This window comes from Sceloporus occidentalis, unplaced genomic scaffold (genome assembly GCF_023333645.1).
Source record: "Sceloporus occidentalis isolate IW3139 unplaced genomic scaffold, rSceOcc1.0.p SCAF_5, whole genome shotgun sequence".
Classification (NCBI taxonomy): Eukaryota; Metazoa; Chordata; class Lepidosauria; order Squamata; family Phrynosomatidae; genus Sceloporus; species Sceloporus occidentalis.
Window position 1 is genome coordinate 27,481,730 of NW_028316985.1, and position 23,672 is coordinate 27,505,401.

At 39.9% G+C, this 23,672-nt stretch overlaps 1 protein-coding gene across 1 annotated transcript in view; it reads left to right on the forward strand.

Annotated features, from left to right (window-relative positions):
- Positions 1–542: 542 nt before the first annotated feature.
- STAB2 (stabilin 2) overlaps positions 543–23,672 on the forward strand; it is a 98,687-nt gene continuing 75,557 nt past the window's right edge. Inside the window, exons 1-11 of the mRNA XM_089527976.1 lie at positions 543–629; positions 2,102–2,235; positions 4,166–4,281; positions 7,941–8,026; positions 8,380–8,449; positions 10,811–10,906; positions 12,575–12,700; positions 14,266–14,462; positions 14,723–14,856; positions 16,624–16,757; positions 22,943–23,025. Of these exons, the coding sequence (XP_089384102.1) occupies positions 549–629; positions 2,102–2,235; positions 4,166–4,281; positions 7,941–8,026; positions 8,380–8,449; positions 10,811–10,906; positions 12,575–12,700; positions 14,266–14,462; positions 14,723–14,856; positions 16,624–16,757; positions 22,943–23,025 (1,257 nt within the window). The 5' untranslated portion in view covers positions 543–548. The remainder of the gene's footprint in view (positions 630–2,101; positions 2,236–4,165; positions 4,282–7,940; positions 8,027–8,379; positions 8,450–10,810; positions 10,907–12,574; positions 12,701–14,265; positions 14,463–14,722; positions 14,857–16,623; positions 16,758–22,942; positions 23,026–23,672) is intronic.

The following is a 23,672-nucleotide window of genomic DNA, read 5'->3' on the forward strand; positions in this document are numbered from 1 at the left end:
TCAAACCCCCATCTCCAGAGTCATAGTCAAACCACTACACCACTCTTTTGTGCACATCTTTTCAAAGACGACAAACCCAGTTATATCAGATTATAGTTCATTTAAGAAAGATTAGGACACAATCCACTGTGTTTAGCAGCCCCTTTTTGAATTTAGGTCACTCATGTCCAGAATGTTATCTTCTGTTACCAGTCAGTGTCCTTGGAACTGTGCTGTCACCAGTGCTAGAAACTGGAAATGAGGGAATTAGCAGAAAAGGGACCACACAGTAATGTCTGGCAGGATGCCTGTTATGAAGTGTTAACTACATTTGCTGTGAGCATTCTCATCACCAGCCCTTTGCCTTTGAATAGCCTTTCCTGTCTCTGGTCATATTTCACATGCTCCTCAATCTTAGCTTGTTTCAGGAGAAAGAGAAAGAAAAGCTGTGTTATTGGAACTACATGGATATTTGTCTAATAATGTGGATGAACTAAGCATAGCAGCATTTGAGAGAAGTTTTGTTGCTATAACACTGATAGCTGTGATAACCAGCTCTTTTTTTCATCATGAGGAAGCATTTGATAGTCTTCTTCTTTCTAACATCCTTGACTGCAAATACCTTCAGTTTAATGGGAATTGCTGAGCAGGTAAGAAGTGGGTTTTTTTTTTTATATGAGGCTTACAGTGGGACTGCCTTACTATCGGCCTTCACAGAAAGAAGATGTACCTACAGGTGAAGATTTGCCTTGTCAAATTTAGTTTTATACTTGTTAAAAGCAGCAGTCATTTTGAATTCTTATTTACTTGACATATAGAGGAGAAATGGGATCACAATCTCTTGGGAAATTTCTTTTTTGGCAGAGAGGGGGAACTATAACTTCTAGAATCCCCAGACCTTTGGAGGATTCTAAGACCTGCAGTCCAAAAAAGTAAATGTTTCAAGATCTACTTTCCTGCATAGACTCTCTCCATCAGTGGTGTCACTAGGGGTGTGGAGCACACCAGGCAACACACTAAAGGGGGGTAACACCATTGCTCCTCAAACATCTGTATTTTCGCCAAAACAGGCTGTGGCATTTGCCTGTATTTCTTTAAAATGCTGAAGAGATGGTGTGAGTGGGGTGAGGATCAGTGGGAGGAGAAAAGAGAGGCCCTAGGCTTTTTTTAAAAAAAATTAATATGTCAAATTTGAAAAAAAAATATTTTTATTTTTTTAAAAAAATAAATTTTAATAAATTTTGAAAAATTACATTTTACCAAACTTTCACTTCAGTCACGTGAAACTATGTATATACATAAAAGCATTTATTCTATACATATGATATTGTAATTTAAAGGTAATTTTAATTTTGCCAGTTGTTTATGTCACAACCATTACCATTAGATTCAGTGATATATGGACATTATGATTTATGAGTAAATACAGTTGAGCACAATTAGACAACCTTTTCAAGGGAAAACCTTTATCTTTACCTTTATTTTATTAGTCCAAACCAGCCAATAAAAAAAAATCTGAGATTTTGTGATGAATTCTGAAGTTAATTCTAGAGCTCAGTATTTCTTGGCTGATACCAAATATTTTGTTAAAATGATATATTTCGGGGTAATATATTCAGTTGTGAATAAATCTTACTAAATACATTAGGACATACTTTTCAGTGTATGTATCTCAATGAAAACAGATAAAATAGCTATGAACTTATCTATCCAACTAAATATAGCTGCCTAAACCAAAAGAAACAGCTCAGCCATAAGTCAAATTGGAACAGAGAAATACAGATCCTCCCATCTTTGAATAATTTTATGATGCTGTGTTTTAATCTATTGCTTCTGTTGCTGTTCTTCTATTGTTACTATTATTGTACTGTTTTAATACTGTGGGATGTTAATATATAGTTATTCATCACCAGTTATGCTATTAGCTGCCTCATGAGGGAAGACATCCAGACTATCACACATCTGTTAAATAAAATTAGTGACAAAGTTAATGATACGCAAAACAGTCTAGAAACCACTGTTAATTTCTGTAACTGAAACTGCTTTTAAAGGAGTAGTGATAATGCCTCACTAAAAAGTTGGCAACCCTATACTCTTCAACTTGTCTTCTTCCCTCCTTTAGAGGAAGAACATTTGTGATAAGAAGACACTTATTACCACCAAAACCAAATGCAGATCTTGCTCTCTCAACTATGAAATACAGTGTCCTGAAGGTTATACCAAAATTACCAATAACTCTGGGATACATGACTGCAGGTAATTCTTTTGTTAATTTGACTTCCCCCTATTCTGAAAGAGATGTTTTCCATCTGAATGGGCTACACAATATCTGTGGATTTGAAGTTCATGTGGAGGGTGGACTTATTTCTCAGTCAGAAGCTGCTCCATTTGTGATATTTTATACACCTTCAATGAACATGTACAATGGTAGCTATCAGGACCAGGACCAGCCACCTAAAGGAGCAGATTTTTTATTCTTTGAAAGGGCAATATTTTGTTAATTTGGGTATTACTGTATTTTTACTGCAAGGTGGGGTGAGGATAGGTGATCATGAAATTTTCTACCACATGTGCCAAAATAACCTAGTTGGCATTGAATACAATGTAACTTGACTTGTGGGGGGTTGGCATTTGTTGTTCCATGCCAGGCAGCAAAGTCTCCAAAGAAGGTATCAAAATAGTTGAATCTGTCCCCATATATATATATATATATATATATATATATATATATATATCTTGGTGTATGGACTGAAACGATCTCCACGTATACAACTGTATTTGCCAGGATGCATGTGGAGGAGAACTCTAGGTAGGTGTGTCACTAGGGGTTGCAAGGGGTGCAGACTACACTGGGTGACAACCCAGGAGGAGGGTACACCTGGTAGGACTAGTGTGGTGCTGAGTGAGCAAGAAAGGGCATTGCCAATGGAAGCCACATCGCCACCATCTCAACAGTGGGTGCTCACTGTATGCATTTAAATGTCAGGAATGGCTAATGATAAACATATGCATACATACAGGATTGGCCTTCCTATTGGGCAGAATGAGGTTTCTCCCATATCTGTTCTTCCTGAGTCCCCTAGCTTTTTTTTCCCCCTTTCCTTTGAAGGTCAGAGCTGGATCACACAGCTTGTCTTCAATCCACTGAGACTGATGTTTACCACAGGTGTGGCCCCTACCCCATTACCAATATTGAAAAGTTCAGCCAGCTATCCAATCAGGTTCTGTCCATAGCATAGAGAAGGCACCACCTTTTACCTTATCTTTACCAGCAAAATGTCTTGGGCTGGCCCAACATGCATAAACCCTATGTCTGTAATTAGGGACCCCAGAAAAATGGTTAGTAGAGGACCACAGGTTAAATAAGCAGCATGCACAACTGCCCTCAGCCTTTCATTCATCTTGTGATATTTGCACATAGAAGTACATTTCTAATCTACATTTCCTGTGCCCTTTTGACTGCTAAAAGACTGATACTTGGTTACTGGAAAGATTTTTTTTCCCACCTGTGATCCAATGGACAGATCTAATAATGTTTGCAACACTTGAAAAAGTGATGTTTTAAATGAAATTTACAACTGGACTTATATTTAGCCAGCTTCTATAGAAATGGACAACTATGTGGTTATTTTTCCTCCTTTTGTGTTTTTATTTTCCTGCCTTTTGCTGTACCAGAATGTTATTGTGGGTAACTGAGTTCCCTTTTGAATGCAGATAAAAATATAAAAAATATAAAATTATAGGGGGGAAATATGTTCATTTACAGAACATGTTAAAAGAAATGTATAATTAGTAACTAAGTTCCAAAAGAAGAACATGACTTCTAATGGCCAGTTAGAGCTCTGAGGGAGAAAAGGTAAGCCTCACAGATGCAATACTTCCCATGAGAGTGCTGGCGTATTGGAGAAAATTGCAAAGATCCCAAATTTGTTATTATGAACGTATGGAAATTATCACTTCAGACATCCAACTCACAAAATATAGGATGAGAACCTAGTGTAAATGGTGCTCCTTTCATGCATTCTGGGAATATGATTGAGTGAGTGAGTGATTATATTTATACCCCAGTCTTTAGAAATGCTCTCAGAGTAGCCTACAAATTGTTAATTGATGTAAATAAGATCCCTAACAGGGCTCATGTAAAGGCACTAAAAAGTTTAACAAGCCTTCAATCCTTTACTTGCAGATATGATCTTGAAATCAGGGCTTTCACTCTCACTCTCTCAGGATGTCGACATATATGTGTGAGGGAGTTCCTGCAGCCTCGATGTTGCCAAGGATATTGGGGACCAGACTGCTTAGGTAAAAAGCACTTTAATGGCATATATTCATGTGTCAAAAAAAAAACAACAATGAGAACGTTCTTTTTTCTTGTCTTTCTTTCAGAAATCCAAAACTGCAGTTTAATCTTTCTTTAATCCCAGATATCTGAAAATTATTTAGGTATATTTGCAGTTATTGTTGTGTGCCTTCAAGTAGTTCTGAACTTTAATGGAGATCCTAAGGCAAATGTACCACTAGCTTTTCTTGGCAATATTTATTTAGAGGAGGTTTGCATTTGCTATCCTTTGAGGCTAAAAGAGTGTGACTTGCCCAGGGTCACCCGGTGGATTTCCATGGCCGAGCAGGGGTTAGAACCCAGGTCTTCAGAGTTGTAGTCCAACACTCAAACCACTATACAACACTGCCTCTTATTTAGTTATTATTTAATAATTATTAAACACCAGCTATGCCTTGTTAGAGATTTATCAAGAAAAAGCACATTAAGAACACACTTTTGAATTATTTAGGTAAGGCATATAATATGTTCTCTGTGTATAAAAGGTCTCACATTCAATCCCTAGGACAGGTTAGGAAAACCACCTGTCTAATAATAATAATAATAATAATAATAATAATAATAATAATAATTTATATCCCGCCTCTTCTGCTTTGAGGATCAAGGCGGGTAACAGCAGAGTTAATACAATGTACAACAAAAACAACAAGACCCACAAGACCCCGGCCCAACCCTCCCTCCCTGTCTAAAATCCTGGACAGCTACTGCCAAGTGACAACTCATTGTACAGACCAGTCTCTTTTTATTTGGCACCTTCCAAATGTGTAGGACTAAACTATCATCATACCTGGATTGTACAGCCATCAGCCATTCTTGGTTAGTTAGCAGCGGTTGTGGTCCTATGTATCTGGAGGGCACCAGGGGGAGGAGGGGTGTTTTAAATAATACTGAGCAATGGCCTGACGCTTAGAAAGGTTAAAGCAGATACAACTAATAGATTAAACTATTAATCAAAATAAAAGCAATTAAAAGCATGTTCATTAAAGAAAGTAAAACTGTAAATAAAGACAAAATACTAAAGGCCCTTTCCAATGAGCAATTTGTCCTCAGAGGACTGACAAAAGGAAAAGGTCTTCTCTTCATTCCAAAAGGATAGCCTCTCTTAGAAGGGAGCTCCAGACCCTGGGGGCAGCAAAAAAAGAAGGCCCTTTCTTTTGTTTCCACTGGAGTTGCCAGGTTTTCTAAATAATTGGACCATCCAACATCATGACATGTGGAATTGACAATTTTCTGTCTTTATTAAAATCCATATCTATCTATATTGGCAGTAAGCTTCCGCAACTTGGTCTTCTCTTTCCTCAAAATGCCCACATTCCCAACTACTGAATTTGTGAATTCTCATTCAGTCTATATAAAAATACAGGCTTTCCAACCCTCAAACTAGGTAGATCCTTTATAAAAACCTGGCAACCCTAATGTCTAGTCTACCACTTTCCATACTATAGCACAGTGGTACTCAAATGTTTTACCCTTGGGATCGCCCTTTACATCTGCATGTGGATGTCACCACCCCCCACTTGACATATGAATAAAAATATTTTATTTAGTGTGCATGTTTTCACACACGCATTCATTCAGTCATGTATATTTGTATTTTAATATTTTGTAAGAAAAACATTCAAATTAGAACAGTTTTATTTACATAAATTCAATATTTAACTCAACACAAAAAAAGTTTGAGGAGGAGGAGAAGGAACAGTGCCTCCAAGTCTCACACCCAACCTTGAGCAACTCTCATGCTGACCCACGGTTTGAGAACCACTGCTCTAGAATACTATAAAACAATACCTTGTCTTTTAAAATGGTTACAACTACCTTGTTCATGGATTTTTAAAGAGAACTTTGAAAGGTTCATTTCATAAATTTATTTTGTAATCACTTTGCATCATTACATAATTACACTGAAGTTGTTTGTTTTTTTTTGGGGGGGGGGGGGGGTACCTATGACTGGCATTCAATCAGGACTAGACCAGAAAGTAGTGATTACTGGGTGGTGGGATGAAACAAAGGAAGCCTTTAATAGATGCTATTCTACACATGTTAATCTGGAAGCAAGTATCATGGAAATGAATGGAATTTATGCCCTTGCATTGTACTAAAGGCTGCAGCCTTAGCTTGCAGTCCTATAATGTAATGTTGAACTGGGGGTTAGGTCCCAATGAACTTTGTTATTATTGCTGTGTGTTTTCTGACTTATAGCAACCCTAAGCCAAACCTATTATGGGGTTTTCTTTGCAATTCTCTTCAGAGGGGTTTTTCCATTGCCATCCTCTGAGACTGAGAGTGTGACTTGCCCAAGGTCGTCCAGTTTCCATAGTCTCCATAATCAGAGTCCAGTGCTCAAACCACTACACCATGCTGGTGGGGGTTATATCTGGATAGACGAGTGTCACAAAGGAGATAATAAAGCCTAGAACATTCTGAAATGTAATAGGAAGTACTTTCTTTGCCAAGGTATAACTGGAGAACAATGCAGTAATAATGTGAGCTGATTGAGCACCAGCTATTGTAGTTTCAAAACAAGAAACAACAGGGGAATGGAATGGAATTGTCAGCAGTTTTCAATTGGCTGCTTATTTTTAATATTTAGTTGGATGATACTGATGATCTGTATCTGTTTAACTTGGTCTGAGGACTAAAGAAGCCTTGAAAGCATGAAGATAAGAGGAGGAGAATGCAACCCTTTTAGGTTCTCCTAGGCGGGTTACTGACCGCCACTAAAGTACGCGCAGAGCGCGTACTAGGGTTAGGGAGGTGCGGTGCTTCCACACCTCCCTAACCCTAATACGCGCTCTGCCCGTAAAAAATGACGGCGGCCGTTCCAGACAGCCGCCGTCATGAGGACGTCACGGCCGCGCTGCCTCTACACGGGGCGGCGCGGACGTGACGTCCTTGCTCCGCGCCAGGGCTCCTAGGGCGCCCTTTGCGCGAACCAGGAAGGAGCTCCGTTTCAGAGCTCCTTCCTGGTTTGAGGCGCCGCTTTGCTTCGCTGGGCGCAGCCTTCAGACGGCTGCGCCCAGTGAAGCAAGGGAAAAAGGGGCCAAGCGGCCCCTTTCTCCCCCTCCCCGCTGCCGCGGGGTGTCCTTGGGGCTTGAAGCCCCAAGGACACCCCTTTTCAGGCTGCGGGGAAGCGGCGTTTTGCCGCTTCCCCCGCAGCCTGAAAAGCGGCGGATCGGGGCCTCAGCAGCTGCCGTTCTGGCAGCTGAGGCCCCGATACACCGGGGAAAGGGGCAGGTACAGCCCGCCCCAAATAGGCGGTCTGTAACCCACCTTTGACTTGTCAATATCTTTTGGTATCATCAACCATGTTGTCCTTCTGGATGATCTGGCTGGTTTGGGCTGAATGGGAATGATATAGTGGTTTTCATTATATACTCTCTCTCTCTCTCTATATATATATATATATATATATACACACACACACACACACACTTCATTTTTTATATATATATATATATATATATATATATATATTTCATTATACATATATTTCTATTGAACCCAAAAATGTTAAAACATAAAACTATATATAAGGGAAAAGCATACACATCTGAGTAGATTTTAAGCAGCTCACTAGCCTACTGTAAAACTCATTGGCATTTTGTTTATTGTTCATTTCCAGAATGTCCAGGTGGAGCAGTGTCACCATGTAATAACAAAGGGCATTGCTTTCAAGGTGTTTTCGGGAATGGAACCTGCACATGCCAGGTATGTGTTTGTGTATTTAATGTGATTGTTGTCATCATCATTATGTAAATACCATCAGAAATATTAACATTATTAGAACTGGGGAAAGGCACTGAAGGAAGAGTAATGCCTATAGTGAGTTTATTCAAAAAGAGAAAGAGGTGGAAGGAACCTCAGTGGTCATAAGGTCTAAATCCTTGCTGCAGGCAATCAGCTGTGGCAGCATCCCTATAGAATTCTACCACCAGACACTTGAATTATCTCTGAGATTCAGTAAGTTTTCACCCTTAGCCAGTTTGGTAAGGATAGCAGTTTATTGTGCCCCCCCCCTTGATGTTACTTCTTCACAACTACACGTATTCTTACTTTTACAGAAAGAATTTGGTGGAACTGCCTGTGAAAAATGTGCAGAAGACAATCTTTATGGACCAAACTGTACATCAGGTGTGACTGCTTTGGATTTTAGAAACTAAATGAAATAGATCGCAAATTAAAGTTGTATCACTATTACTGCTTAATATACTGCCCAGATAAGTTACTACATGCATTATTGCAGCATTCAAAACTTCAAAGAAAACCTGTTGTTATTATCAAATCATGACTCCCATGAGCAAGATCCATGATCTGAGAAATCTAGTGTACTGCTGTCCAAAGGAATGAAGAACTGTGACCGCTGTGTGGTAGAACTGCCCTGGTGGCGCAGTGGTTAAATGCCTGTACTGCAACCATTCACTCGAAACCACAAGGTTGCGAGTTCAAGACCAGCAAAAGGGCCCAAGCTCGACTCAGGCTTGCATCCTTCCGAGGTCGCTAAAATGAGTACCCAGACTGTTGGGGGCAAATTAGCTTACTTGCTAATTAGCTTACTTGCTGTTCACCGCTATGATCTTTGGAATAGCGGTATATAAATAAAACAAATTATTATTATTATTTATTAGAAAAGCTGTCTGTGGATTGTTTCTTGCAACAAGATATACCTGAGAAATGCAGTTGTTTCCAATTCCTTCCAAATGAAGGAATTCCTTCCAAATGAATGCTCACCTGCAGCTACTTCTTGACAATTCAGTTATGTAGTCATGCTATCTCCAAGGTTCATGTTTACCCAGAAAAGGGGTAGAAGGAAGTTCAGAATTAACTGGTAGATCAGTGAGCCCTTCTTACTGCCACTATTTTAACAATAGTGCACCAAGTTACAAGTTACTTTTCTTTTCCCAGCCATAGCTGGCCTTGAGCTAATTGCTTGTCAGCCTCATCTGTAAGCCACATTTTTGTCTTGTTAGCTCTCTTGTAAAAAAACAATAAACCAAATGCCTTTGAGCAAGTATTCATACCCCTCCATCAGCCAGTTTTCAGGCTTTAATGATTTAATGAATTTTAGTGTTCAAATCATTGATTGCTGTCATAACCCAGATATAGATTTGTAGTCTATACCAGTTGCTCTCATACCTAGTGTATGGGAGGCAAAAAAACAAACAAACAAACAGGTAATCAGCTCAGTCTCCTGAATTTCCATTTTGTTGGACTAGTTCTAGCAAAGTAAACCCCACAAGCTTGAATTCTGGCTATCACAGCCTACAGCAATTGCCATGATGCCAAAAGCTATCTGTAATCATGGAATTACAAAAGTATAAGGGACCCCGTGTGTCATCTGATCTGATCCCTGCCAATGTAAGAAATCCACAGCTAAAACATCCCTGGCAGGTGACCACTGAGCTTCTGTTTGTAAATGTCCAAAGAAGGAGGGTCCTCCATCTTCTAAGCTGATCTATATCAAGAGTTCTTACCATCAGAAAGTTCTTCTTCATGTTCAGTTCATGTCTCCTTCCTTATAGTTCGAATTCATTAATTTGGACCCTACCCTCTTAAGCAGCAGAAAACAACTGTGCTGTACCTATGGTCCTGTAACATACAGGACGTTCTGCAACATTTAACCAACTGCAGCCCTCTGTGCACCAGTCTTCTTTCAAGTTCTTGGATACAAGTATGTTTCCTGTAGATAGCTATGATCTATGTATAGAATAAAACTGCAAAGGTCAAGGTTAGTGGGTGCTGCTGACACACTGAGAATGTACTGTAGACATTTCCTACAGTTATTTCCTATGCAATGCAGCTGATGTTTTCTGTGAACTGTTTCTAAGTAGATCAGTTCTGGTATATGGAAACTGATGTGTGCCAGGGGACAATATGTTCAATTTAGAATTGAGGTTCAAACCCAAACTTCAGCCAAATGGACATGGGGAAAACCATTTAGGTTACTATCCCCAATGTTTAAATACACCTTTAAATGTAATCAGTCTCTGTTGCCTTTAAATACATCTGTCTCTTAAAGTTGAATAGTATAATCATTTGTAGAGGAAAATATATAAATATAACAGTTCAACAATAATGGTATCAGCATGATTAATAAGTGTGAACTTTTAAGCAATATACATTTACTTAAGGGTAAGTCATTCAGAATGTGCCTTAACGTGAGATTGTTTTTCTGGCAATCATAACTGCATTTTGCTGACACAGGATTAGGAAGTTCCTCGATACATCACCACAACAAGTTTAAGAATAAGTGAACAACTGTACATTCAACTAATCTCTCTCCTATGATGGGCCTTCTCACAAAGTTGTGTACTATAAGCAGCTATAGGCAGGCTGGAGGTGAAGTGGCTGATATGGACTAGCATGTATTCCACATGGAGACTCATTAGCATATACCATTGAGCTTTTAATATTTTACTTATTAAAGTATTTCTGGAACTATGTATATAGTTTAAATATCATTGGCTATCTTAAAGACTTCACTCTTATCCATAGCATGCAACTGTGTTCATGGAATATGCAACAGTGGAATAACTGGAGATGGCAAGTGCACATGTTTATCTGGATATAAAGGTCCTAGATGTGATCAACGTAAGTAAATGTTAATGTTTATATTCATGGATATATACAAGAGCTGGAATGTCACAGGGTTAACAACCAAATCATCATATAGTGGCAATGTATAGCAAGCCATTCAAAAGGCTAAGTTGCAGTGGGTGTATCAAGGTACATCTGCCATATTTCACTTTCTCAAATCCAACTAAACTATTGCTTCTGATTGTCCCAGCCTCATTCACTGATAGGACCATCCTCTTTGTGCCACAATCAGCACATGAACAGAATTCCTTCACCTGATCTGGCTACTTGTTAAGGTGGGCTGAGGGGCATTTACATAAACTTGTAGGAAGAGTATATTGTCTTTTTTAATATGGAGCAGTTACAGAACTGTAACTTTGTGTTATGAATCTGGAATAGCAACACTGAATGCCAGCCTTTATCTTTCCTTCATAATTATTTGCATTTACTTACCAAGAATTTGAAGATTCATATTAAGCAATATCTTTAGTTACCTTCTAGCTGCCCTCTCCTCTTGCCTTTTCTGAGTTCCTTCTTGAAATAGATTTTATTTCTCAAAGGTCTATGTAGACCAGCCATTTTTTTACTAGTATAGCAATGGTAGCATATGGTATGTTACGGGGTAAGAAGAATTGTAGCATGTGCAATGTAGGTACATTATTGGGAAAGAAGAAATATCACACAATGAATCTCATTGCACAAAGTATCACCAACTTGTGTTACAGTTTCTGTGTGTTTTTAACCTGACATTTCAGAGAACTTGTATATGTGGTCAGATTGCAAGGACATCTATTCACTCCCTTTTTCAGCTTATTTTAGATTTCCACTCAGCTTTCTGAAGTGTAGCACTTTAGTTTTAGGTGTGTACATAGCTACTCATGTATATACATAGTGCACATTTTTAACCATAGGGCATTCTTACAAACCTCAAAAAATTCTTATTTTTCAGAAACTACCAGTACAATGAAGCAGCAACAAATAAAAAATCCTGGTCCAGGCTTGTCTAAACAAATAGATTACATTATTGGCTACCATGCTTTGCCCTGACTATATACCAACCCTTCCCACAGTGTTTCCAATTCCAGATCAATTCTAATTTGATAAACACTGCTGATACCCTCCATTTTTGCTCCCTAAATCCTAAATTCAAGTCCTAGCTAATCCAAAATCACAGCTAGAGTAGACCCATGCAATCAATGGGAATTTGCTAAATCAGTACTAATGTACTTGGGATTTACACATGAATTTAGGCCTTGGTATCATCCCTCAGAGTACTTAAGTAATATTCCTCTGTTAGTATGCATGAAACTGTGTGCACTTCATGGTTCAACGGTCATTGTTAAGCAGTGGTGGAGAATCTTCAGCCGTCCTGATGTTTTAGAATTAATTGCCCAGAAATCCCAGCCCCCATAGCCACGGATAAGAGAATGTGGTAGTTCAACACATCTGGAGAGTTAAAGATACCTATCACTGTTTTGAATGGTTGATCCTTTTTATTCTTGCTACATTAATACCTTTGGAAGGAGAGTCTTCTAACATATTGATTATACACTCAGCATGTGTGAGCATCCCAGATTCATCCATTTGTCTTTGTTATAGATGACATTTGGGAGATTTTTGTTTGTTTACTCAGAGTGGTTAGTGTGGTAACCCATGATTCTATAGAACTTCTTTTTGCCCTAGCAATACCTGAATGCCAGGAGCTGCAGTGCCCAGAAACCTCCAGGTGCTCCATATCTGCTGCCAGCGGAAACCAACTGGAGTGCAGATGCCTTCCCAACTATGAAGGGGATGGCAGACAATGTGAGCGTAAGTAACTAGGTTTTATCTAAATTTTTAAAAAATTAACACAGCAAAGACCAAACCTGCATATACATTAAGCTGTTGTGGTTTTAACTGCCTTATTTTAACTTGTTAATTTGTTTAATGTGCTTTTGGTCTATTTAAATTATTTTTACAGATTTTCATTGTTTAAATCTGTTAAACAGATTTGATTACATGCCACCCTGAGATCCTATGATATGGGGTGGGATATAAATATTTTAATAAACAGATAAAATACATAAAAGTGAATCCATTTTAATTTCAGAACATGTGAAACACTGTTTTCATGCACATGAACATGAGAAAATGAGGAGTTTTAACATTTTTTTAAAATAAATCTTTTTTCAAAATTCCCAATATATTGTCATATTTGGAACAGAAACAACTTTATTTTTCCAAAAACGTTAGAACACATTTGCCCACACAAGCCCAGGGCTTTGAGTGTTTAATTCATAAAAATTTGACTTTGAACCATTATGCGTTTAACCATATTAGAGCTGAATGAGGGTACATGCTGTTGTGTGCTTGCAAGTTTGGGGGGGGGGGTGTTTGTTTGTTTTTTGGCTTATGGAAACCCTAAGGCAAACCTATCACAAGACGTTATCAGACAAGCGAAATTGGAAGTATAATCCAATGGCAATCTGAACGCAATCCTGGGGTTTAACGTTATTGCATGATAGACTACCACACGCAATTTCGGGCAATGGGAAGTCAGTCTGAATGCAATCATAGGGTTTCACATTATTGCGTGAGAGATGATCACACACAATTTCAGGCAATGGCAAGCTATTTTCAGGCAATGGAAAGTCAGTTCAAACGTAATTGAATTCACATAAATTCGCTGAACTAGCGAATTCAAGTGAATGCATTCTGGCCCCACTTTCTTTTCATTTGAAATTAAGATAAATTCTTCCCATCTGATAAACTCCACAGTGTTTTCTTGACAAGATTTGTTCATAGTAAGTTTGCCATTGCCTTCCTCTAAGGCTGAGAAGGTGTGATTTGCCCAAGGTCACCCAGTGTGTTTCCATGTCTGAGTGGGGATTCAAACCTTGGTTGCCAAAATCCTAGTCCAGTGCTAAAACTATTAGCATATCAACAACAGCACCCTGTTTGGGCAGTACTAAGCGAGTTATCATCATCACCAGTTTCTGAAGTTAGTAGGAAGCAGACCTAGCCCTACCTTTACACTGAGTGGAGCACCAGTTTATCCTTTACCTCAGGTAGCAAAATATATTGGGCCAATCTCAAAGTCAAAAATAACTTTTCTCATCTACTTTCAACTGACTTCTTGCAATAGCCAGTGCTAGACAGTTTTTTGGTCACCATCTAATTGAACTACTTATAATGGTCATTCTACCATTCTGCCAAGAGGCAAAGAAAAACATATCACTCTCTTGTTCCCTTCAGTTTTTGATATGGTGAGATTATGTTTATCACTAGAAAAAATGATAGAAGTGACACACCCTTGTTTGATGTGAAAAAAGAAACAATAATTGTTTGTTCTTTCACTTATGTGTTTTACTCTTCTCCTCTCCACCTCTACCCAGCCATCAATCCATGTGCAAAACTAGTCTGTGATCCTCACGCTGATTGCCTCTATCTGGGACCCAATCGTCATAAATGCATGTGTAAATATGGTTACAAAGGAGATGGCCAAGTTTGTATGCCAATAGATCCTTGCCAAGAAAAATTTGGGAATTGCCCTGTAGAATCTACAGTTTGTAAATATGATGGACCTGGAAAGGTATGTGAAACAAATGCTAGCCTGAAAGGGTTAAACACACACACACATTCACATAGACAGACAAATGCTTTGGTATTCAAAGTATTAAACCAACTCAAAAACTCTTATAACTATTTCATTGGTACTGTGTAACTGAAAGAATCTTACATACTTAATGCTCCCTGCTATACCAGCTTTCTGCTTTCATGGCATTGTTTGAGTTAGAGAAGAGTTTTATATTTCCTCCAATTAAACTTCCTTTCTTTTCTTCCCAATGTAAGTCCCACTGTGAATGTAAAGAACATTTCACGAAGTTTGTGCCTGGACTAGGATGCAGCATGACAAACCTCTGTGTAAATAACAACCCCTGTCATAAATATGCTGAATGCACAATGGTTGCACCAGGACAAACTCTGTAAGTCCTTTATCTTCTAGCATCTTTGGGGGAAGTGTACACTGTTAATTCATTAAGTTGTTTATAACTATAGGAATGGTCCAAAGGTAATCTTTCATTTAAAAATAAATACTATTTATTTATTTATGTATTTCCCACCTTTCTCCAAGTATAAGATCCAAAGCGATAGAACAGAACAGCAAAATGGCTATTATATCTTTTGTGAGAAAACACATTCAGAATATGCATTTCCATGTGTGTATTTCCAAATGCATATCTGTACTAGGTCTTGGTCATTTGTTCATAACAGACACAGCAATCAGATCCTGGCTCAGTATTCTAGTTAGGAGATCAATGTTAACCCAAAGATTCCAGTTGTAGATATAAGAGGGATGAAACAGGGAACTCTGGCTGAAAGAATCCAAGATATCCATGCAGAATTTGATGGAAGGAGGGGAGATACAAGTAAAATCTAAGCAGTGGAAGCTGGTACCTCTCATTCAGCAGGGTGGTACATCTGCTCCAGGTTTGAGCTTTAAATGACTTACCCAAAGTATTGGGCATTATCCCTCAGACTGGTTCAGAGCAAGAACAGATTAACAACCGCACATATATCAGCTTTCACTGACTATGAAGGAGGAATATATGAATCTGATACTGATTTCCAGCTTTGTCAAACACAGTCAACAAAACTGGGAGCACTGCATCTAAACTGGCCCTCTTCTTCTTCTTCTTCTTCTTCTTCTTCTTCTTCTTCTTCTTCTTCTTCTTCATATTTTTCAACGTTGTGTTGAACTAATTTCTGCTATTTAGAGTTGCCAGGTTCCACTTTCAGTGGGTTTCTGCAGCTTTAAAAGGTTTCTTAAACAAGCATATCTTTTCCAATCACAATGTTCTAACATGCTGTATTTTTTTTGATCTGCTGGTCCATGACTGAAATAAACTGGACCAACTAAGAGTGCTTATTTGGAAGAGGAAGAACTGCACCTGCCAAATGTTTCCTTAATACATATTATTATCTCATTCCTGGTGCCAGAACTGTGGCCTGGAGAATGTTGAAGAAAGTGAACTCTGGTGTTCAGCCATGACAACCACCTCTAGTTATGCCAAAACATAGCAAAAATAATTCTGTCTTGAGAAAAGGGTGTCAGGCAGTGCATAGTTGGAAGAAGAAGGTTCTGGGCTCCCTTTTTGAGCAACTCAAAGGGGTTCTGCCAGCAGTGCTAACAAAGAGGGCTCAAATGAAATAAATGTGTAGGACATGTGGATTAAATTCCCATATTGTATTATCTAAATGCATCATGTGATGACAGCTCTTTTCAGTTACAAATACAGAATGAATTAAACACTTACTAAATGTCTGCTGAACTAATACAAGTAAAGTCCTCGTAATGTGAATGTAATGCTTCTGAGTTCTGTTGAAATAAATTTATTAACTCCAAAGAAATGCATTTTAATGTAATTGGGATATAGGTCCATATCAGAAATAAAATATGTACATATTAAGCAAGATCCAAAGAGCCAGTGGCCCCATGCTCAAGAACAGCAAGAGCAACAAAAACATTTTTGAAAATGAAGAGGGTAGCAATAGCAGTCTATGTTATTGTATAAGACTTAATAAAAACCAAATATGCCTCAAGCCTCTCCCCTCCATGATCTAAAATAGCTCTTTGGATAATAGACATTATAAATTACAAATAATAAACATTTAGTATGGGACATTTTACATATTACTATGTATGTTTGTTTATTATCTAGCAAACCAGTAATACTTGTTTTTTTGCATAGATGTACCTGCCAAAAGGGATATGTAGGTGATGGTTTTATATGCTATGGAAATATCATGGACCAAATTAGAGACATAGATGCCAAACCTGGAGGACAATGGCAAGGAAAACTAATATCTGCAATAGAACTCTTTGGTAAGTAGATGTGCTCAATCAAAAAGGTAGAACTAGATGAGTAACTGCTTGTAATCTACATTACAACTGACTGAAGCATAGCAATTTAGAACTATTTGTCTCCTAAATTCTAATCCTAGATGCCAAAGCCTGCACTTTTCAGGGTTTTTTTAGTATTTAAAATAGAACAATGAACTTGAAGAGTTCTAGCAAGTTGTTCCTTTCTGGCATCTTTTCAGAGTAAACAAATAAGCACTATGATTCTACTTTAAGTGCTGTAGTTCCATCTGTGGTCTTTTGTAAAAATGTTGACATGCTTATTAGATAAATTAAGGTAAAGTGTGATTATGTGCATGATGTATAAGGCAGGTGATAAGTTGGGAGAGGGAGAGAGCATGGAACATTGAGGGTAACTGGTGACTGGCTGAATGTTTGAAGGGATTTTTAATTTCAGAGCTAGGAATTAGTTAGCAATATGATGTAGAGTTTGTTGGAGTTATTTAGTGTGCAAAGTGATCTTACAGCACTTTTGAGACAAACTGAAATATAGGAGTGAGTAGCATGAGCTTTCATATACTTGAGCCTACTTCCTCACATGCCTTTGGTGGAGTGAACAGCCTCGATCCCCAACAACCATCATTAAAACTGAGCATGTCACCTCATATCCACACCAAAAACTCCACAGACTCTTGCATTCCTATGGACACTCTCACACCCACAGACTGCTATATAGATTTGTCTCTGGGCTTTCCACTCCATCAAATGTATCTGTGGAAGTAGGCTCAAATCTTGAAAGCTCATGCTACCAACATCTATCTTTCAGTTAGTCTCAAAGGTGCTACAAGATCCCTTTGCATATAATTTTCCAGACTATGTGGCTACTTCTTAGATTTAGTTACAGAAAAGATGGCGCAGTGTGAAGTGAGAGATGAGATAGTGAAAAAAAGTGTTTGTCTTTGAGGACAGTTAGGACAGGTTCAGTTAGGATCATAAAGAGATGGAGAAAATGTTAGTGAGTAAAAGTGTGGAGTTAACCTGTACCTAGGAAGAATCTTTCTAATCAGACTGTATGAATAGCCATAGAGATGCAAAAATTATGGGTAAGGTGATGGACTGGATGTCCCTTGTGGTCTCTTCCAACTCTATGATTGTATGATTCTATGAGGTGACAAGTTCAGTTTTAATTTTGGTTGTTGAGGGACAAAGGTAGGAGGAAAGATGTTGCCCAAGGTCAGGGTGGGTGGATGACCATATGAATGATGGAGGCAGTTTTGGAATGTATTGGTGCAGGCTGGGAACCACAAAGGAGATATGATAAACTGGCTAAGACTGTGTCCTTGTGAAGCTGGGGTGTTAGACAGCATTACATGTTGTGTTCCAGGAAGCCATTGTGAGATTTCTAAGTATACCAGGTAACTTCCAACTGTATATGTTGAATTTCTGTGTAATATATTATTCTGGCAATATACACACATGCCCCTGGGAATACTAGAGACTAAGTCTGTGATTGCAGCAGTTGTTCAATGTTGGTGGTAATTTTGGTGCCATAGTGATGGGACAAGTGGAGGACGCCAAACCATCCTATGCAACTGTGAAGTTTGTTGCTTGGTTTGTAGTTAGGTGAGGCACTATTGGTCACTGACAAAGAATTATAAACACTCCTTGCTAAACTGTAAATCCCAGGATTCCACAGGATTGAGGAATGGCAGTTAAAGTGGAATTATAGTGCTGTGGTTATGCAATGTGAAAAGAAGCCCCTAGTCTTTGGGAGGAGTGTTGATTCTAAGTTAAGGTGGGAGTGGCTGAGACAAAGTACTAGGACACATCCATATTTCAAGAATGCAAGCTTTGTTTACTAGTATTATATAGTGTTGTTACTAGTATTATCTATCTTTTCATATATTTAAGCTAGCACCCTGTTAGTTTCCCTTGTGTGTGCATATGTCCATTTTTAGGTTCTGGGGAGTTGGTATTCCCTCCCTCCCTCCCTCCCTTTCTCCACAGTACCCAATGCTACCCTACTTACTGAACAGCCTCTGAATCACATCTCTCTCTCTCTTTCTCTCCCTAACACACACACATGCACACATACAGAGAGAGATAGATTCCTCAGTTTACAGGGAACAGGCAAGACTGTAGAGGCATCTCCCTGTGTCCAGACACAAAATGATGACTAATATTGAGATCTGCCAACATCCTACAGGGGTCTCAAGTACTGCAGTCATCATTTTACTTCTGCCTATGGGTGTGTAGCCAAACACTTTTGCAATGGCCATGCAGGAGAGGTTCAGAGGGTGTTCTGGTGGGTGGCATTTCACTTAACCTGGTGTAGGCCTGCAAGTGGACCTACTGTGGTACTGAGCCCTATAGGATTGCAGCCACTTTCTGTTTATAGGCCTCAAGAGGGGTTTTCTTAAACTCTGAAACATCTGAAACATTTATTTTTTTCCCCTCTGAAACAGCACTGGAAACTGCAGCTAATTATATTCTAAAGATTCCCTGCTATCTCCCATTATCAGTTTCCACTTCCAACTTCTTCATGCTGTTTCCTTCCCAAGTTAACAAAACTCTTCCTCCCATTCCTCGTGTAGCAATAAAATGAAAACCTACAATAGAAATGTATGGCAGTAATCCAAATGAAAATGATAATTTAGTCTAGTATTTTCAAAGAGACAAAAATGATGGCCTAGAACTGAAGAGGACTGCATTTTGTTGCACAAGAGATGTTTTCATTTGGGAAGACTTGTGTAAACTCACTTAAACAACAACAGCAACAATCAATTACCTTTGTCCCCAAACAGAGTTCAGGTATGTTTAAAAGCTCTTAGTAATGTAGAGAAGCAATGCAGTTAATTACCTAATAAATATTGTTACAAGTAACAGTAGTAATCTTTTAAAGTAATTTTCCAAACTCAGGACAACAAATACCACAAGATAGGTCATTTTCATAATCAACAGATCTGGATGCACAGCTGGACCTCAATATTTACTGAGGCCCCATTGAACTCACGCCAAACTACCTGTCCCAGGAGACTGAACCTAGCATCTTCTCATCACAAAGCATATGTTCTGTCACCAAGACACAGCTTTTTTCCATAGATAGGCCATCATTCCACTGTATCATTTCCATTTCCTAACTCTGTACTTTCCAGCTGCTATGTTTCTAATAGTAAACTAGAATAACTCATGGATGATATTAATTTATAACAATAGTTCTGATTTTCTGTATTTGATTCAAATTACAAGTGTAAGGAAAATTTATTAAGCTATTATCACAGCTTGTGCTACAGGTTACATTTTAAAATATAGGTTCAAACAATCATTTACGAAGAAATATTTTATCAGGGCCTTACATCAAGCCTGATAGTGATTGGTACCCATTATAGGCCAGCCATAATGGGTATAATATGAGTCCTACACCTAAATCTTCTTGGCAGCCAACTGTCCTGGACTGCGGCCAGCACACACAAACAAACGCCGATAAGAATGGCTCAGCAAGGAAGCCAGCTATGCAACTGAAAATCAATCTACAGACCTTGCAGAGAGAGCAAGCCACAAGCCAAAGCCAGAGTCAGGATACCAGAGGTCACGGTAGTCAGTTCGGTCCAAGGTCAGGGCAGCCAGAAGGTAGCAGTAGTCCAGTCTGTTCCAAAGTGAAAGGGTCAAGGCAACAAGGGTTCAAGAAACGTGGAGCCAGTGCCAGCAGCAATCACACCAAAGGATCTTGCAATAAACTCTGGCACTGAGTTAGTGTCTCCCAGCTGGTTAAATACGAGATGCTCTCCCTGGTGCCAGCTGTGGCTTGTTTGTAATTTGCCTCTTTGCCAGCCTCCTGGACCAATGCACACAAGCACTCTCAGCTCTTCTCTGCTTAAAGGAAGGGACCTGCATGCTTGGTTCTTCCTCAGGAGCCACACTCAACTGCTGAGTCTCTGGAGGGGGCTCCCCAGAGCTAGAGCCTGGCTGAGCCTCAACCATTGGGGCTGGAAGAGCAAGGCTGGGGTCTGACAGGGCAGAACTGGGACCTGGTACAGTCTCACTCTCCCCTTGCACCTGAGGAGCCACAGCTTCCCCTGAGTCCTCCGAGTCCCCCACTTGGCTGGTCGTGACACCAACAGAAGTATTTTGTAGCAGCTGAAACTTCGAAATGATCTTCAAAGGATGTTTGATATTATATACATTATACAGTGGGCCCTTGGTATATGTGAGGGATCTGTTCTGGAACCCCCCCGCATATACCATAATCCGCCTATGCTCAAGTCCCATTTGTTCCCAATGGCAGCTCGTGTGAATGCGAACCGCGATTGGAAACAAAAGTCCCTGGCCTCCCCTCCTCCCCTCCCTCCCTTCCCTCCCTCTTACTTACCTTTCGGGCCTGGGAGGCCTCCAATGCAGCTGCTTGGCCTCTTTGCTGCTGCCACCGCCACCACAGGAAAAGCCAGGTGGCGGTGGCGGCAGTGGAGGCCAAGTCTCGGCCTCCTTGCTGCCACCACGGAAGGGCCAATGGCGGTGTTGGAGGCCAAGAGGCCCCCAGCACCAACACCTGGCCTTTCTGCAGCGGTGACGAGAAGGCTGCATGGCAGTGCGGAAGGCCTTGAAGGCCTCTGGCGCTGCTGTGCTCTGCCTCCTCACCACCACCACAAAAAAGGCCTGGCGGCGGCAAGGAAAAAAAGTGGAGCGCAGCAGCGCCAGAGGCCTTCAAGGCCTCCCGCACCATCGTCATCGCCTCCGCCACCACGGAAGGGCCGGGTGTCAGTGCTGGGGGCCTCTTGGCCTCCAACACCGGTATCCGGTCCTTCTGCGAAGGTGGAGGTATGGAGGAGGCGGACGCATGGAGGAGGCCGAGTGCTGGCTCTGGAGGCCTCTTGGCCTCCAACATCGCCATCGGGAGGGAGGCAGGGAGGGAAGGGAGGAGGGAAGCAAGGAGAGGAGGGGAGGAGAAGGAAATTATCCCCAATGGCACAAGTGCTGCCATTGGGGACAACTTCCCGGTTTGCCATCCACGGATGCTCAAATCCGCGGATGGCAAATCCGTGTATAAGAAGGACCTACTGTAACACACTGGTGGCGCAGTGGTTGAATGCCTGTTCTGCAGCCACTCACTCACAAACCATAAGGTTGTGAGTTCAATACCAGCTCAGGGTCGACTCAGGCTTGCATCCTTCCATGGTCACTAAAATGAGTACCCAGATTGTTGGGGGCAATTAGCTTACACTTTGTAAACCACTTAGGGAGTGCTTAAGTGCACTGATAAACTGTATAAAAATGTACTTGCTATTGCTATTGCTACATTACATCAGTAGTGGCTGTTAGTGTCCAGGTTGATAGGATGATGAATCTGCCCACAGAGTTTTAATCTTATTTTTGAAAGAACTCTCCAAGGTACTGAATCTTATCCTCAGGCTGTATTCAGCACATTAGTTAGTTCTTTTACCATTCAAACTAAAACCCAGTGGATTCATTGTCCCACTGATATGGGAGACATCATCTGCCACTGCATACGCTGGACTTGAGGAAAGACAAAGGAAGTTGAATTTGGACTATGTAAAAGCACCTTACAAATGCCAGCTGTCTCCTTAGAGATCTGTTGCAGGAGCAGTGGATTTCAGCTAGCTATCTGTTGGAGTTGTGAGATCCTCCAGATCATTTTATATCTTTGTAAATAAACACAAATATTACAACGTGCCAATAACATGTCAGTGTTGAAGCGCTGAACCCCTGATTTAAAAAAAACCCCATAGATATGGGCATTTAATGAATGAGTCATTTTTAAGGCATAAAAGTGATGCAGCATTTCTCTATCTATGAGGTCAAAAGAGAGGCTAGCAAATGTAGCCCTCCAGATGCTGCCACATTGCCAGTCTCATCAGTCCTAGCCAGGCAATAGTAAGGAACACGATCGGTATTGCAGTTCAAGAACATCTGGAGAGCTCCACCTTCCTCATGCTTTGAACAACAAAGAAATGGTCAAAGCAGCAATGGTCAACAGAGATGGTGCAAGCAAGAAGGTTACCCAGGAACCTCAAGTGTAATCCCACTTTTAGGGATTAGTTGGGCCACATCATTTATTTCTATTTGTTTTGTTCCAATACATTTGTTAAAACTAACAAATGTTATTTTATACACTTAGAAAGAAACTCTTCCATAATTTTCAGATTTGTCTTTTGTGTTCTTTTTCTTTCTTTCTTTCTTTCTTTCCTCTCAAGAAAGTACTTATGAATGGCCACTGACTAGTTTGGGACCTTTCACAGTGCTTGTACCAACAAATACGGGATTCAAAGGAATTAAAGTAAGTGCAGTGTTCAGAAATGGTATGACATTTTAAAGGATGGATTTGTTTAGCTCTATGAAAAACCACACCTCCAAAAGCTAGAAAGGAACAGTTCTCCAAGCACTAGAAAAAGAAGAAACAGTTCTCCAATCATTTCAAAAATACAGCTCCTTCTTTGGGATTTTGTGTGTCATTCAAGATTAAACTCACTAAAATCTACTCCCCTAGCAACTTGAACCAGACTCTCATACAAATACAAAAACAATGGAATGCCAAATAGATATTTATCTTGGAGGAAAATTAGCTTGTGCACTTTCTTTTGGATATCATGTACTTTCCCTTTTTTCCTGGTTTTGTTACAAAACTGACATGACATCAAACTTAGAGCTTCATGCATATATCCAAAATGAAATACAGTTCTCTTCAGGATATTAGTTTTTTTAGGGGTTTAACTTATTCAGTGTGAGCCAACTGGGCAGCTGCTAAAAGGTCCACGCCAGCAGGGAGCCTACTAGCAAGAGTCCTTTGGATCTGTGCCTCCTCTTTTCCATGGCATTCAGTAGTGTAATGGGCTCAAGGCTCAATGAGTCAGAGACCAAGGACTTTTTGATTAGCAGCAACAATGGCATGATCTGCCCTCCTCCTCAGGATTCCCCATCCTTTTT